Here is a 17,931-nt window from a genome sequence, read left to right as displayed (position 1 = left end):
CTGGTCTGAACACTTTTAAGCAACATATTGCACCACAAAGAAAACATTTGCAAAAAGGAATAACATTTCTTGTAGTAAATATATTTTATAAACAATTAAAACATAAAAATTCCCAAACAATAATTTAAAAAAGATATTCTATAAATAAAAAAAATTCTTAAAAACCATTGTTAAGTATTCCACCAGCAATAATTTATACTATAACTATTTTAAGGTATTGTACCAACTGTAACCATTATTCCACCAGCAATAATTTATACTGTAACCATTTCAAACTATTCCACACACAATAATTTAAAATGAAACCATTAAAAACATTCAATACACAATAAATTACAATAAAACAATTTAAAACAATTCTATACACAATACATTTTAAAGTATTGAGTATAGAATATTTTAAAATGGTTTATTTTAATTTATTTTGGATAGAATCTTTTTTAAAATAGTCTGAGACAATTTAAAAAAAGAATCCATACACAATAAATTGAAGTAAACCATTTTAAAATATTCTATACTCAATACTTTTAAGTAAAATTATTTAAAAAAATTCTATGCACAATAAATAAAATATTATTTTAAAATACATTAAAAAAATAAAAGAAAAAAAAAACCAGGTTACTTACCAGCAGGCAGAATCAGCAGCTCTCCGATGCTGCAACAGGCAGCAGACAGGCAGAGAGGCAGGAGGACAGGTAAGACTGTTTAAGACTGCTTAGGGCTTAGCCAGCCAGGCGAGGCTGGAGAGGGGAGGGTGGGGGGCTTTTGGCCTAGCCTCGCGGAGGCTTGCCGCCCACGCCAGCCCGGTGCTTCATCGAGGAAAGGCCCAGGGGCCTTTCCTCGGCGAAGCTAGCTTCCCGGCGGCCGCGCGTTCCACGCGACGCCAGCGCTTCGTCCCGGAAAGGCCGCTGGGCCTTTCCCGGGCGAAGCTAGCTTCCCAGCGGCCGCGCGTTCCACGCGACGCCGGCGCTTCGTCCCGGAAAGGCCCAGCGGCCTTTCCCGGGCGAAGCTAGCTTCCCGGCGGCCGTGCGTTCCACGCGACCCCGGCGCTTCGTCCCGGAAAGGCCCAGAGGCCTTTCCTGGGTGAAGCTAGCTGCCCACCGCCCGCACGGCCCACGCCAGCCCGCCGCTTCAGCGAGGGAAGGCCTAGAGGCCTTTCCTCGCCAAAGCTAGCCTCCCGCCCCCCCCTCGCGCTTAGTTGCTTACCTGAGGGAAGCAGCAAGCTCCTGGAAGGCGAAGAGAAGGGAGTTTTGAAATGGAGGACCCGCTTTTAAACAGGTCGCCTCCAGCCCGCTCACTGATTGGCTGGACTCCAGCCAATCAGTGAGCGGCTGGCTGGGCTAGCTAGTTTAGTGCGGATGGGCGGGGGAGCGAGCGAGCTGCATTGGGATGGCAAGGGCGATTGAGCGACAGGACCGGTGCCGGTTCCCAGAAGTTACTTCCGGGTCCGGTTACTTCCGGGTTCGGTCGCCAACCGGTTCGCGCGATCCGGTGCGAACCGGTAGGAACCCACCACTGAAGTGAACTATTGTAAGTCGAGGACTACTTATACATATTAGTCGTCTTTTTTGTTTTTTGTTTTTGTTTTACCTTAGAATGTTCTCTTGCGATTCCTGTGCCATAAAGACCAGGGGGGCAATGTGTTAATTCCAAGGCTTTCATAGCTTTGGGAAGATTTTCTGCATTCCCATAATTAATTATTACATTTCCAATGGCTTTCATTATAGCAGCAGCTTGTTCCATAAAACGATAGCTTTCCTGGGGGAGGGAAAGAAAAATTTTACCTACCAATAATTAAGAACTATTCAAAGAATATGCATGTGCCAAATGTATAAGTGGATGTAGTATACACTAACTTATAATGCGCATCAATATCTCTAATCAGTGACATCATCAAAGTAAACCATCAAAACCCACGGAGGGCAAGTGTCATCAGATCAGGACTCTATGGATATGATGTGTTATCTAATCTCATAAGGAAAATGCTTCATGTCATACCTAAAGTTAATGATTAATATAATCCTTCCACTGACTGCATTGACCTATGGTGACTCTAGGATGGAATGTTACTAAAAGTCAATATTTTCAAGCAAACCCTGGCCACTTTATTTTTCAAAGCCAAGGATAAAACTAAAAATAGACTGTATTTATTAGACTGTATAAATAGACTGTAAATAAAATGAAATGGAAAAGGAAACAACCCCTCCCCCACTATAAAGTAAATAGTCAATGAGAACACAAATCCAATTACCACGGTAACAAATACCTTTTCAAGATTTGGTAGAACTATATCCTCTTCACCAAATACACATGGCACCATACTGCACAGATGGATATTGTGTCCTATGGGAGAGCTTGCAGTAAAAAGTAACACGTGGCGGCTACATTTTAAAAAAGCAACACACAACAGTAATTAATTTTTCCAAATATAATGTTCATAATTTATTTACACATAATAGAAAAAAAGTGAATATAAAAATTTATAGACTGAAATAAGCAATGTATGGAAGTCTGCATTTCATTTAACCCACAAAAACATTGGTTAAGTTGCAAAGTAATAGCAATGTAGATATAATGCCTAATCCAAAAATCATATGCCGTAGCTAAGATGGATTCAAATCTTATGCACTGCAGTTTAAGCAAGATGCTCTTTTCTTCTTTATCTCATTTTTTTTAAATTTGCAGTGTGATATTGGTTGTTACAAGGTTGTTTAACTATTCCCAGGCATTGTAGTTTAGTGACTGAGGCTGTAATTTAAGCATGCATTAAAAAAAACCAGATTAATGGAACCCAATGGGAATTACTTCTAATAATAACTCTAATATTAATAATAATAACTCAAAAAAGCAAATCAAAACAATTCCTGGTACAAATCTCAATTGTTCCACCAATTTATAAGTTGGGCTAAGCAAAGTACCTCTCAATCACAGCCTTTAACCAACCAATCAGGAATAATATAATGGCTTATTATTTATGGAATTATTTACTAATTGATTTTGTATATTATCATAATCCTTAACATTCCCAGTGATTAACAACAAAATTAAAACACAAATGCAAAAAACAAGATAAAAAAGAAAAACATCAAAAGAATAAAGGAAGCAAGCCAAAGTTGAGGTATCACAATGAATACTCTAACACTCTCCAGAAAAACTCAGGTTTAACCAATTTCTGGACCGAATAGGGTAGAAACCAGTATCAGTTCCAGAGGCAGGTTATTCTGTAAAAGGCTATCACAGAAAAACATTGTTTCTAGGCCCCAGCCACCCCCATTTAACAAAAGTGTGAAACTCCAACCAACTTTCTTTAAAATGCACATTCTAGGTCAACTGAATTTGGTTGGAGAAGGCAAGTACTAAAGTCATCTAGGAGCCAAGACAAATAGCATCTTATTAAATAAATCCATCTTTGTACATGCAATAATCTTGCTACAGTTATCTTGAACAAAACGAAGTTCCATAACTTTTTTCCAACTGTTTGTCCATCAATCTCCAAAGAAAAACCTCTGGTTTTTCTGGATTAATTGTATATTAATCTTTAATGTCCTCTGAATCAGTGTATTTGAATCTAGTATTTTCTAGTGTTATTACATGTCCACCAAAAATGATAAATAGCTTTTCTGGTTAGCCATATTTGAAACATATTGTACATTTAAAGTGCTTTTATACATTCTCTAGACAATTTCTCTAGTGACAGATACCAACGATTTATCCTTTTATAAAAAGTCTCTTTAGTATTATATTATAATATAAATTTCAATCCTTTCATATTTTTTTATTGTTTCATCTGCATAATCAGTTTTCGTTCACTTTATCATACATTCTTTCACTTGTTCTGTTTCAAATTTCAATAAAAGTTTATACATTTTAGCAGTTACATACTTATCATTTGTGCACAAGTCTATTTCAAATTCAGTTTTATAATGTTCCAACCATTATTTTATTTTTTAAATCTTTCTAATAATTATGAATAAGAGAACCATTGGCAACTATATCCCTCCACCACCAATTCTTGTTTTGTCATCGTCCTTGACAAAAATTATTTCCCATCTATAAACTGATTAACAGCTAAGGGCCACAAGGGTGTTTGGTGTACAACAAGATTTATATCTACATTTTCAATGTGGTATATCTAACATGATGTTCTTTAAAATCCATGTCAACCTTGAGTTTATTGTACCACAAATATCCATGCCACCCAAATCTTAGGAATTCTTCTCATTCCAAGAGACTTTACTCCAAAAGCAATGCCACTCTTTCATCAAATCAAACAGCAAGATGCAAAACATCATTTCAAATCAGGTAAATCCAATCCTCCAATGTCCTTTGCATGTTGTAACACTTTATATTTAACCCATGTTTTTTCCCTTTCACACAAATTTAGATATATACTTCTGCCACTGTTTAAGTGGAGCCTCAGTTGTCAAAACAGGTATTGTTTGAAACAAAAAATTCATTATAGGCATTCATTTCTATCACATAAATTATCCCCAGCAATGACAATGGGAGTTTCTCCCATCTTAAGATGTCTTTTTAAACTTAATTTCATATCTTAATAGAGTTATTTTGAAATAACAGACAATTCATATTATATTTTACCTTCTTTTCAATCTTAACACTGATTTTATTAATCAATGCTGTTTAATCTTGTATTTTCATATATTTTGTTAACATCTGTGACCCGGTCACAGCACGGAGACGGCCTTGGTCGCGTTGGTTGATGATCTCTGGAGGGCCAGAGATAGGGGTTGTTCCTCTATCCTGGTCCTATTAGATCTGTCAGCGGCTTTTGATACCATCGACCATGGTATCCTATTGCGCCGGCTGGAGGGGATGGGAGTTGGGGGCACCGTTTTGCGGTGGTTCGGCTCCTACCTCTCCGACCGGACGCAATGTGTGCTGGCAGGGGGGCAGAGGTCGACCCTGAGGTCACTCACTTGTGGGGTGCCGCAGGGGTCGGTCCTCTCGCCCCTTCTGTTCAACACATATGTGAAGCCACTGGGTGAGATCATCCGTGGCTTTGGGGTCGGATACCATCTGTACGCTGATGACACTCAGCTGTACATTTCCACCCCAAACCACCCCAACGAGGCTGTCGAAATGATGTCCCGGTGTTTGGAAGCCGTCCGGGTCTGGATGGGGGACAAAAGACTCAAGCTTAACCCCTCCAAGACCGAGTGGCTGTGGTTACCGGCACCTCGGTTCAACCAGTTGATCCCATCACTGGCCATAGGGGCGAACAATTGCCCCCTGTGGAACGGGCGCGCAATTTGGGCGTCCTCCTAGATGCCCGGCTGTCGATGGATGACCATGTGGCAGCCGTGGCAAGGGGGGCGTTCCACCAGGTTCGCCTGGTGCGCCAATTGCGCCCCTATTGGACCGGGATGCCTTACGCACAGTCACTCATGCGCTCGTGACGTCTCGTCTGGACTACTGCAACACTCTCTACATGGGGCTCCCCTTGGGATGTACCTGAAGACTACAGCTAGTTCAGAATGCAGCCGCGCAGGCCATCATGGGGAGTACTAGGTACTCCCACATAACACCTCTCCTGCACGAGCTGCACTGGCTGCCTGTGGTTTTTCGGGTGCGTTTCAAGGTGTTGATTACCATCTTCAAAACACTCCATGGCACAGGACCTAGCTACCTGCGGGATCGCATCCTACCACATACATCCCTGCGACCAATTTGCTCTCACAGGGAGGGACTCCTCCGGGTGCCGTCCACCAAGCAATGCCAACGGGCGGCGCCTAGGAGTAGAGCCTTCTCTGTGATGGGCCCAACCCTCTGGAATGACCTCCCCCCCGATATTAGAACTACTACCGACTTCCGCTCCTTCCGACAAAAACTTAAGACTCACCTGTTCCGATTAGCCGGCCTGGCCCACTTATAGTTCTACTCTTACCTCCTGGCGGATATTTTATTTTGGGATTGTTTTTAGGGTAAATGTTTTTATAATTTTTAAAATTTTAATCTAACTTAACTAAATTGTACAGTGAATCATTACTACCTCCTCCAGTCCTATATTTAATTTATTTATTTTGTATTTATACCATGTATATTTATTGTTCAATTATTTTAATATGACTGTACACCGCCCCGAGTCTCTTTTGAGAGAGGGGCGGTCTAGAAATTGAATAAAGTTAAGTTAAGTTAGATCTTCATCTTCTATTTATTAATCCTGAAACCTGCTTAATGTACCAAATTCTTTGTTGTTGGGAAAAGTCCTTAACATATAAGTTCATTTTTTAATTTTTACTCTCACAATCTTGACATCTTGTCTTATATCTCTATTCAGTATTTTAAGAACCAAAACAAGGGATTGGGCATCCCTTTCTTGCTCTTTTTTTATATCTCACAGGGTTTTGTTATATCTTCATTAATAATTATTTCTGCTTTCTGTGAAGTACAAATTGATCTTTCCCATTTTATAAAGTTCTTGCCAAAATTCATATCCTCCAGAACCATGAGCAAAAAAGCCCACTTCAAATTGTCTCTGCATTTACCAATATGGATTATTTTTCATCATGTTGTCCAAAATATCCAACACATTTCTAGTATTCTTCTTGAACTGTCTTTTAAGTAAAAGCTCACGCTGATCCTCATGAATACATTGTTGCAAAATTATTTTAGTGTACCAGCAAGAATCACTGTGAACAATTTGTGGTTATGATTCAGTAATGATATTGACTTCTTGTTAAATTTTTGTCCTTCTTTCTATATTAATACTATATTGGCTTTTTTCGAACTCTCTGGCATCTTTTCTGCCTGTAAGATAAGAGTTCATCATGCTTTATAAAGGTAATAAAAATCATCCTCAAAACTTTTATAATAAGATCCAGATAATCCATCTGCTCTAGCCACTTTCTTAGTTTAATCCTTTTTACAGCTTCGGAAGCTTCTCTTATTGTTACAGGTCCATTCATAATTTGCCTCTGCTTCTCTGTAATCTTTGGTAAATTTGGTTTCTTTAAATACTCATCTGTTTTCTCTAGACAGATATTGTATTGGGTTTGTGCCAGGGTTCCTACCTGCATTGGTACTGGTTTGCTTTGCTCATGCGCACACCAGACCTGCGCTGTGTGCGTGTGCACAGTTCACTGCAAATTGTTCCGCACATGTGCAAAGACCATGAAATACTAATAAAAAACATGCCAGGAATGGCAGCGGAGACCAGGGAACCGGTTCGGGGGTCTGGCCGGCCTGGGACACTACTGGTTCTGCGACCAAGGCCAAATTACCACTACTGGTTCGCCCGAACCAGTGCGAACCGGTAGGAACCCACCTGTGCACAGCCACTTCAGTTCCACTAAGCAGAAAATCACTCAATCATGATATACTGCTTCTTTCTCAGAATAGCTTTTGGATTTCTTCAATCTATTGGAGCGCAAGTATCTTCTACAATGTTTTATGGTATCAATGACTAATGGTATCAAGCTTTGCTTGTTCAGGTAGCTGAAAGGAAGAGTTTGATACCAGTTTCTCCCAGAATCAGGTGTTTGCCTCTACCAAAGAGTTTTCCTCCCTATGGTTTAGTTTACTTTCTCTGCTTTCTTTTTATCTTCTCAGATGCATACACTTTCTCCTCCAATGAGGAAATAAACTTGCATTTGAGCAGGAGTATTTTGGGTCTTCTTCAGTCAAGAAGATAAACATTGCATAAACTCTGCAGGCCCCAACTAAGCTTCTCTCAGAATTTATATTGCCCTTAGCTTCTCTGCTGATTCCCTTAGACAAACTTGGATACCATTTCCCGCTATTTTCTTACTCTCTTTACAAGCTACCAAGGGGTGCTTCTCTGGTTAAGCACTGCTTTGGACTGAAAGAAGACAGGGAAAAAAAGAGAAAAGTAGAAAAAGTGAGAGAGAAAATATAAACCGTGTTTCTTCTTTAACTTTCTCACTAAACTGTAGTTTTCAAGGTCTTACAGAGATTGAAAAAAGGGTAGCGTGTAATTCTTGTACGATTTCTGTTTAAATAATCGATCAAAGTTTATACAATCAAAACAGAAAAGTAGAAGGAAAGCGAACAATTCTCAAGGCATGTTTTCAAATGGTTGCAAACAAAATGCATGTGGTTCAGTGTAAACAAATATAAGATCATGTTTAGAGTTAACAAATTGATGCCTCCCAGTGCACAACATATATATGATAGCTATAATATATTATCTCCTGTTACAGAGCTTTTATACCTCCAATATTACCTGCAGGAAACAGCAACAGCAGGATGTTATTGCATCCAGGTTCTGCTTGATGTGGGTTCCCTTTCAATAGTCACCTACCTGGCTACTATGGGAATAGTGAGGCCTTTATATACGATTGAGAATAAGGTTTCTGTTCTTTAATGAGTGACACAGAAAGAAAACCAGCACATACCCAGCAGGAAGACTTATTACAGCAGCTTTAGTAGCATATGTGTGGATCTTCAGGATTAACTGCCCTGGAGATAAATTTTTCCATGAGAAACTTTCAACCATGAGTAACCCCAAGGGAACAACTTGGTTTTCTTTCTGTAAAAGTGCTAGAAAAGTAGAAAACAGGACATTAATAAATAAGATATAGCCATACCTCTTTTTATAAATGCAAAACAAACAAACAAAAAATAGTACTTAAATAGTGGGGAAATTTAATTTATATATTCAAACAATCTTTGTACCAAATAAGCTATAGTGAAAAAAAGGCTCATCATTTTTTGCGCTTTGAACTTACTTAGGCATCATGCCAGGATATGCCATGAATTCAGAACTGTATTCAGCTAAAAAAAGGTAATCCAATATAATTTTATACACGACTACTGAGAAATCTCACTGAGCTTAAAAAAGAAACATATTGTGCCATAACTAAGAATAAGATTGAGGCCAAACATATTTTTCTCGATTTCTTCTCACTTTGAACAGGTACTGTGTAATTCAAATAATGAAAATGCCAATAATATTTCTGTGCCCCTTTTCACTCCCTGTTCAATAAAATTTCCATTTTCAACTGAATGACACAGAGAAACATGCCTTATAGGAAAATAAAATCCTTAAATGACCTTGTAGTACACTACTTCCAATTTGGTTATCTCATGCAAATATTCCTAGAGAGAATTAAATCCCATGTAGTCACAGTTAAAGATTTTAACTTAGACACAGACACATAAAAGGAAGCAAATTTACTTTTTGCAAGTGCTCTATTCTTTCTATGTATGCTTTGGAAAGTTTTTCTACATACAACACTCCAGTACAACCCAGAAACAACTCGTTTGAGAATAAATTTCTACTGTGTTTGATATTATGTTTTTTTTTTTGGAATGGCATAGGGTCCCCTGCTTGTGTAGGGGGTTGGACTAGAAGACCTCCAAGGTCCCTGTCAACTCTGCCTGTTATTGTGTGTGTGTGTGTGTGTGTGTATGTGTGCGCACGTGTGTGTGCATGTACGCATTTCTGTATGAATGCATTAGAGCTACAGTATATGCCTAAGTAGGTTGATATGGGATTGCAGTGATAGTGAGTATGCTGACATTACAATTCACTAGAAGTTGTAAATTATCTTGAAATTTCTATCAATCCTAAATATCCTGATGATGGTAGACAGCCATTTCTTGAATTTGTCTATTTTATTAAAGTGTATTTTGTTGGGTGCATTTGGTTCGGCTTCTATTTACATCTGATTTATAACCCGGTTATTTTGTTACATGGGTTATTAAGTAATCTTAATTTTTAATTTTTCTAAGTAAGGTTTAAATGTGGTACAAAAGTAAGACAACTAAAGATGTACCAAAGAAGTATAGAAACTGGATATACAACTGTGAAACCATTCATTGGTTTAGGAAAAGTCAGTTAATTTGAAAACAGGAATTAGAAAGCAGCAAAATGTATTCAAGCTATTATGGAGAAAAGAAGCAAAACATAGCTAAACATTATTTGCAGTTTACAGAATGAAAACCATAAAACCATCAGATAGAATTTGCAGATGTAAACGATGCCACTGGTTGTATTTCAATGGAGCAAAGTTCCCTAGAACAAAGCTTGCTAGCAGAGAAAATCTATCTGAAAATCCAATTTTTCAGATAGAAAAGTTTGCAGATGAAGTCTTGAGGAATATAACAGCTTCCAATTGCCAAGATGACAGTTCCTTTTTATTCACAGAAGATGTTATTTTAGGGTGAAGGTAGATATTACACCAAAGAAAAGAAAAGTGATGCGATACATTTCTAGTATGATGAATAAGAATTTTCTTGCAGTAAGAACTAAATGAATTAATCATTTCATTTTCTGAAGTGCTGATAGATTGCATGGTAATTTGCCTGCCTGGTGCACATGCTGCCTACATTCACGCACTACTTAGATAGTCTGCATACTGATACGTATTTAATGATTACTCTGCATATTGTGACATAGGAGAATATAGTCATGAATTCTTGTGTGCCAACTTTAAATTTCTCCAAAGGAAACTGAAAGCCAATGTGATTCTCTTTGAAATGCTCGCTGCTTCATCTAGACAGCAAAACCAATGGCTTTCAATATATGCCTGGAATTCTGGAATAGGCATAAACAGCTTAATTCATTAGATACTGCAAAACATTTTGAAAACATTCATGTCTGTACAAGAACAATGGGCTCTTCTTGAATCTCGACAGAACCTTGACAAAAAAATGGATTCTTATACTTGCCTATGAATAAAAAATGAACAAGAATCAACAACTATTTTGAATTGAATAAGAGGGACAATGTGTACAGATTGTTACGGTAAAACTAGACTCCTCTGAGCCAGGATAGACATTCTGAAAAGTCTGGTTTGAAGGATAAAGTAGACAAAGGACATAACTAAAAACTGTTGGAATTTATTTTTCTTGCTCTGCAAATGTAAAAGAAATTTCATTTAGGTGAAGGAACTTTAAGAAGGCAATAGGAAGACATTTCTGTGTTGTTGTATGGGCAAGGCTGAAATAGTTAGACATGTTTGTCTACCAAATGATGAGCCTTTTGGATTGGAAGGCACTCCTCTAGATATTGGGCACAAGTATCAAGTTTTCAAAGTAAATTTAGATGTGATGGTATCAGACCAAACTTACAACAAACCTGATCACTGAAGCCAGAACTTTTCTTTTGAGGATTAATTGACAAGCAGTTAGAAAAAAAAGCCAGGGAAGATTATTCCAATATAAGATCACAGCAGCAAGATTATTATGTGCACAAAGATGGAAAGATTCAACACTACTCACTATGTAGGAATGGTTAGTGAAGATTTTGCTGAAATAGATAAATTATCTTCTTTGATTAAAGAAAAGACATTATCTACATTTGTTGCTGACTGGAAGCCTATTATGGACATTTTGTGTAAAAATGAAAAAAAAAGAAGTATTTGTGACTTATGGCTTTGAAGGATAGATATAAAGAAAAGTAATATTATGGAACAATAGAGAGAGGTTAAATATATTTGTACTTATAACTGCTATGAAGAATATCAGAAGGTGCTTCTTTATGGTTTTTTCTTTGTTTTCCTAAAAAAATATTATACTTTCCCCCCTTAATTTCTTTTTCTTTTTCCCTGAATATCTCTTAGAAAAAAATCCAAAAGAACAATATTAATCTTACTCTTGTGCTTTGTATTAATCTTACCTCCAGTTTCTCCCCAGTGTACTAATGCAGAAAAGCTAACTAGAATATCAGTAGGCTTCAAGCTGTCCACACACATATAATACAAGACTCGATCATCTACCATCTGCAAGGAGAAAAGATCTTTCTGTTTAAATTCTATCATCAAATGTTGTAGCAACTAACAATTGATAGCATTTCTATTATATTTCAAAGTTTGGTATTGGATACAGAACCGAAAGCATCAACCCGTTTTATCAGAGTCATATGAATGTTGTTTTCTCATAATTATTAGTGCTGTTTTAACCAACTGACAAAAAGTTTACACTGTTTTGTACGAAGGATTTTATATATATTATACATAAAATATATAATAAACTTTATTTGCTTAATATGTTTTATCAATACAAACTGAAATATATTGAGATATAAATTATATTGTCAATAAACTTACCCTAAAATCTGACTTTTGATAGTTATAGGCATAGGTACTTGGTTTGTGGAAAACATATAAATTCCTAAGAAAAATGAATATGATTATTTTAGCATAGGTTATATAAAAATCCCTCAAGCGATGTCGATTTTTACTAAATTAAACAATATTTTTAACTTTTTAATTAAAGGAGATAGAATAATAGTAATAGTAAAAATTAATTCCCAGTCTTTTGTAGAGCCCAAACTGAAAAATATTAGTATTGATTGACAGAAATTATGTACAGCCTTTATATTTAAGACTGTGCATATAGTCTTATGCAGCAGTGAATTCTGTAGTTCTGGTTTTCAATTAAAATCAATTGGTAAAATTCTGGAGAATACAGAACCATAGAAATGGGAGATCTTGACACAAAGAATAATTTCTGTATAGTTCTCATGATGTCCCTTTCAAAAAGGACTCCAATGATTGTGCACGTAACCTTGGCAACTGCTTGCCTTCTTGTTTGGGTCTAAATACAATTTATTTGATATATTCAAAACAATGTTTTCAATACAAGAACACATGTTTTCAGAAATATAGGGTTACAATTCAAAAAACCCTCACTGCTTCTTACTGAAAGCAAATGCAGAAATCTTCATAGTCCATCCATATTTCCTTGGAATTAATGTTCTTTTCAAGTTCAATTTCTTCAAGAGATTTATTTGTTATTTGGTTGTTGAAAGCAGCATCTGCCGATTCTGGTATCTGAGCGGCTTCACTACTTACTTTTTCTGCAGATTCACCTATGAATAAGAAACAAAAATATAGATTTTTTCCCCCTCAGATTAAGCCTATGTTTCTGAAAAGAAAAGATGATGGTTTGTGGATGAACTACAATATATATATATATGGCAACTCTTGATGCTTTTGCTATCTTAATAAAGTTAAGACAACATTTCAGTATATCTGTTGAATTGAACTATAATCCAATTCAGGGTACTAATTCAAAACTCAAGTGGTGCAAGCTGATAAAAAATGTTATTGAGGTAATCACATCTGTCTCAATGTCTTCGTCTGCTAATATAATGGAAATTTTAATCTCAAGCAATTTAGTTTAAGACCAAAACCTTTATTCTACAACAAATACCTTGGTATATATATTCTTCCTTAATTTTTTTCAATGTTGTATTTAATTTTTTAAAAAGTCAGATAACTAAATGTTTGTAATATTAATACCCAACACTGTAATTTATTGATAGAATGTCCATCTCTTTTGTCTATATTCAATAAAACTTTCCCAAATATTTTTCTTTATTATAAAGTCTTTTTTACTGCGTTAACAGAAGTCCTAATTTAAATATCCTTGCTGTGATTGGGTAATGGACTTTACTCAATTTTGGATAGTATACTCAGGGAAGCACTGTTCTAAGACATCTATTTAACAGAATATTAAGAAGCTATTATAAAAATATAAATGGGCAAATTGTTTTGGATACACTATAGAACTAGACAAATGGCAAAAACTTTGGGGGAAAAAACTGCAAGTTACAATGTCAACTACTTATAAGGAAAATCTATAAAAATGTTTTATAGGTGGTAGTCACCACCAGCACGATTAGCAAAGATGTTTAAAAACATGTCTGCTAGATGTTGGAAATGTAATAAGGCACCAGGCACGCATTATCACATGAGATAGACATGTACCAAAGCAGAGAAATATTGGACAAAAATACATACATGGTTAGAAAAATGTTAACGCGGCATATAGATTATAAACCAGAAATATTTTATTAGGCATAGTACCAGAAAAGTATGATAAAGGGAATATATATTTAATATTACATGTATTGACAGCACAAGAATTGTATTTGCACAGTATTGGAAAAATGAGGGAACCCCTACAGAAGAAGATGCAATTTTTTTTTAGATTGTGCAGAAATGAACAGATAGACATTAAAGACAAAAGAAAAAGAAGACAGAGTATTTTCGAACATGGGACTTGTTTTACAAATGGTTGAATAACAGAGGTAGAAATTAGGAGCAGGAAAAGTATTATTATATAAGCAAAATGATCCAGACAATATGCTGTTCACCAAGCACTTACGTATGTAAAGTGAAAATGTATAAATTAACTGTTAAAAAAAAAAGAAACTATTATATAAATACCCTTGTATCAAAGTGATATTTGAAATTTGGTAGTCCGTGTGGTTTGTCTAACATCCTTTCTCTTACATAATATGGTACTTTATTCATTGCAATTTTTATGTAGCATAGAATTCAGATGAAATGGTCTGGTACTTATGGAATTTCTGCAATTTCACATACTTAGCTTCTTTTGTTTGTGAATTCGACTCCACTTTATTTGGCTGACCACTCTGATCTGATCTGAATGGCTTATAGGTCTAACATATGTAAGCAAAACAATCAAAACTGAAATTAAACAAGAGATCAATTTACAACAACATCCATTTCATGTACAAGGAAACCATAGAACTCTTATAAAAGATACTCTCATTGCGGGAAGAGACAGGCTCACACCATATTCACCCCCAAGATCTACTGGAACAGCTAGATTTTAATAGTTGTTAATAATAATTAATATTTAATGATCCAAGCTGTTAAACTGTGCCTTGCACTTTTAATATTGCACAAGAAATGGAACAAAAAAGCAGAAGGGAATGCGTAAGTATTGAGTTAATTTCAAAAGCACCAACAATGGTTTATAGATATACTAATCCAGTGGTGAATTTTCAAACTCAAGGAGCTTTCTCATTCAGCTTCCTGTAGTCAATAGTAGTTTGTAATAAGCCATGAAGATGCCAAACGTGGGACGTGTGCATTGTGACATTATGATACTAGTCCTATCTTTTGCACTTGCATTGTGACATCAGACACAATTACATAGGAGAGGAGTATGAACAGGAGTCTATAGACTTCTATAGACTCCTTTGTTTAAGGGTTAGGGTTATGCTTATGAATTCTGTTTTTCATAATAATAATTATTAATTATTACTAACATCTAAGTAGTGCTCAAAAACCTCATAAGTGTGATCTAAGAAACTAAGACTGGTTTGCTTAATGTTACTTAGTGAGATCGCTGCAGAGGTAAAATTCGGAAAGTTATGTTGTGACACTTAAGAAAAACTTTATATAATAGTAGCAAATGGCAGTCATCAAATGTGTACTTGAAACCTTTTGGAAGTCTGTCCTGTTCTTTTATGCTTTTAATATCAGCAGGTGACACCTAACATTCTGCTACAGGACTTCCAATCATACAATAGAGCATATCTTACGTCTTCGCTTCTCATGCCTAAATTTGCTTCAAAGTTTCCAATTTGCTGATAAATGGATGACAATGAGTTTGATCAAAAGAATCCTTTTTTCATCAGCAGCATTTAGTCTATTTTTATACTGTTTTTATACTGTTTTTCTGTGCAATCGTTGCAATAATTTCTGTTTCTCCCATTTTTAATTTAACTATTTAAGTTTAAGTTTTATTAGATTTATAGACCACCTCCTCTCCCCGAAGGGACTCGGGGCGGTGTACAGACATCTCAATAAAAAACCGTATACAAAAATAAATACCCTTAAATTCCCATAAAATCGAATTAAACAATAGGCTGTACAAAGTGATAAAAATTAAAAACAACCTAAAAACTCACCCCTAAAAATTTAAAATACAGACTTGAGGGACTAAACTGGGATTAGGCCAGGCCAGCTAAATTGAACAGGTGGGTTTTAAGCTTCTTACGGAAGGAGCAGAGATCCTTGAGACTAAGGTAAATAAATTTTTTATTTTTAAACTAAGAAACTATATTACAATAAACTGTTTACCTTTAGTGGATCCTTCAACAGTGTGTGGTGGAACTACACCAGATTCCTGTAGAGTAAAAAAAACACATTTTAAGTAACTTTATTATAGCAATACAAATAATCATGTAACAATATTTAAGAAGTTACAAGGTGTAATCCTGTGCACTACACATATTTGAGTAATTCCAATTCAATGTCTCAAATGTGCTTCTTCAAAAGGCAATTGGACTTCCTTGTTTTTTTCCTTGAAAATGCTTCACTTCCCATCCAAGAAGCTTCGGATCTGAGCGATTTTATCCTGCAGATATTCCCCAAATTCCTCTGCCCTGCCCTGCAAGGGGGCTTCCCGCGGCCTCTGTGACAGGAGGGAGCGGGTCACCCGAAACAGGGCGGCAGGGCGGTTGTCTGCGGATGCAATGAGAGTGGCACAATATCGGCGTTTGGCCACTCTCAATGCCACAAGGTATGTCCTTAAATAGGTTCTTACCTGTGTTCGGTCAGATTCGGAACGAGAGGATCTCCATCTGTTCTCTAGGCGTCTCTTGTGGCGTTTCATCACCCTCAGCTCCTCGGTAAACCAAGGGGCCAGGTTGGATCTTTGCCACAGGAGAGGCCGCAAAGGCGCAACCCGGTCTAAGGCCCCGGCGGCCGCACTATTCCATGCGGCTACCAGGTCCTCCATCCGGGAGCGGGTCAGGTCGACAGGAAGTGGCCCAAGCTCCATCTGGAACCTATCCGGTTCCATCAGGCGCCTGGGGCGGAACCATCTAGGACATTCTGGTTCCGCCTCCCCGCGGTGGGGGGTAGTGCCAGGGAAGTCAAGCCGGAGAAGTGAGTGATCTGACCATGACAGGGGTGTGATGACTAAGTCCCCTATTCCCAGATCACTCGTCCACTGGCCAGAGACAAAAACAAGATCCAGTGTGTGGCCTCCCTCGTGCGTGGGGCCCTGAATTAATTGAGTCAGGTCCATGGCTGTCATGGAAGCCATGAACTCCCGGACCACCTTGGATGCTTCTCCCATCGACGGCAGGTTGAAATCCCCCATAACTAACAGTTTGGGGGTCTCAACTGCCATCTCTGCGATCAGCTCCAGATCAATTCATAAGAATTGATTTGGATCAATGAGGCATTGGGGTCAACTATCTTAAGCAAGTCCTTCCACTCTATGGAGGCTGGCAATGTTGGCATGACTCATCTGAATATTGGCTTGAATTAGATTTAATATAAATGTATAGAGATATATAAAATAAAAAAATATCTATGTATATAAATATATAAATATAAATACAGTATACATAGTGCCCTACATGGAGCTGATCTTGAAGAGTATTTGGAATTTTCAATTGGTGAAAAACGTGGCTGCATGGGTAATAAATGGTACTGGCATGGCACATGAAACACCACTACTCCATGAGCTGCAATGGCTGCCAGTCTGTTTCTGAGTGCAATTCAAGATGCAATTCATGGCTTGAGACCACGTTACCCGAGGAACGGACTTTTTCCAAGAGTTTCTACTCATCCAACTCGATCCAACAGATTGGCCATGCTGCAGGTTCCATCACCCAGAGTGTCAATTGTTGGTAACTAGAAGACAGGCTTTTAGACCCTGCCCTATGGAACATTCTCCCTTTGGAGATTACAATGATTAGAACCCTGTTGGCCTTTTGCAAACTTTAAAAACTTGGCAATGTATCCAGGTCTGGGGCTCTGAATCTATTAAGGGCTCTGCTAGTTGGTTTTACTATTAGTTGATTAATCGCCACAATTGCTCTTTATAGTTATTTATTTTGTGGATGTTTTTATTGTTTTAGAATTTTAGAATTGTAAGCCACCCAGAGTCACTTGGTTGAGTTGAGCAATTACAGAAATTGGATGGATGGATAAATAAATAAATAAAAATAATAAATAGTAACATCTTAACCTGAGAGGTTTCTTCTAAACTGATATTCGTATCTCCAGAACTGTCAAATGCGCTTTCATCACTTTCAGTGACACAAGGAAGGCTGGATGCTGGAAGATTTCCCTTTTTAAAAGTGGATGGTGGAAAGTGGCTAAAGAGATACAAATAAACATTTGTCTTAAAAATAAAAGCAAGCTAAATCCTCATCTTCTTGTTTTGAAC

At 37.1% G+C, this 17,931-nt stretch overlaps 1 protein-coding gene across 1 annotated transcript in view; it reads right to left on the bottom strand.

Annotated features, from left to right (window-relative positions):
• ADGB (androglobin) overlaps positions 1 to 17,931 on the bottom strand; it is an 82,161-nt gene that overhangs the window by 38,928 nt on the left and 25,302 nt on the right. Inside the window, exons 13-20 of the mRNA XM_081945637.1 lie at positions 17,731 to 17,860; positions 15,828 to 15,873; positions 12,628 to 12,796; positions 12,033 to 12,096; positions 11,603 to 11,705; positions 8,376 to 8,520; positions 2,267 to 2,381; positions 1,591 to 1,758 (exon numbers count right to left, since the gene is read on the bottom strand). Coding sequence (XP_081801763.1) covers positions 1,591 to 1,758; positions 2,267 to 2,381; positions 8,376 to 8,520; positions 11,603 to 11,705; positions 12,033 to 12,096; positions 12,628 to 12,796; positions 15,828 to 15,873; positions 17,731 to 17,860 — 940 coding nt within the window. The remainder of the gene's footprint in view (positions 1 to 1,590; positions 1,759 to 2,266; positions 2,382 to 8,375; positions 8,521 to 11,602; positions 11,706 to 12,032; positions 12,097 to 12,627; positions 12,797 to 15,827; positions 15,874 to 17,730; positions 17,861 to 17,931) is intronic.

The sequence above is a fragment of the Natrix helvetica genome, assembly GCF_964273705.1.
Source record: "Natrix helvetica genome assembly, chromosome: 2".
In the NCBI taxonomy this organism is placed as follows: domain Eukaryota; kingdom Metazoa; phylum Chordata; class Lepidosauria; order Squamata; family Natricidae; genus Natrix; species Natrix helvetica.
Note: the sequence above shows the minus strand (reverse complement) of the source record. Positions and strands in the feature narration are given on the sequence as shown.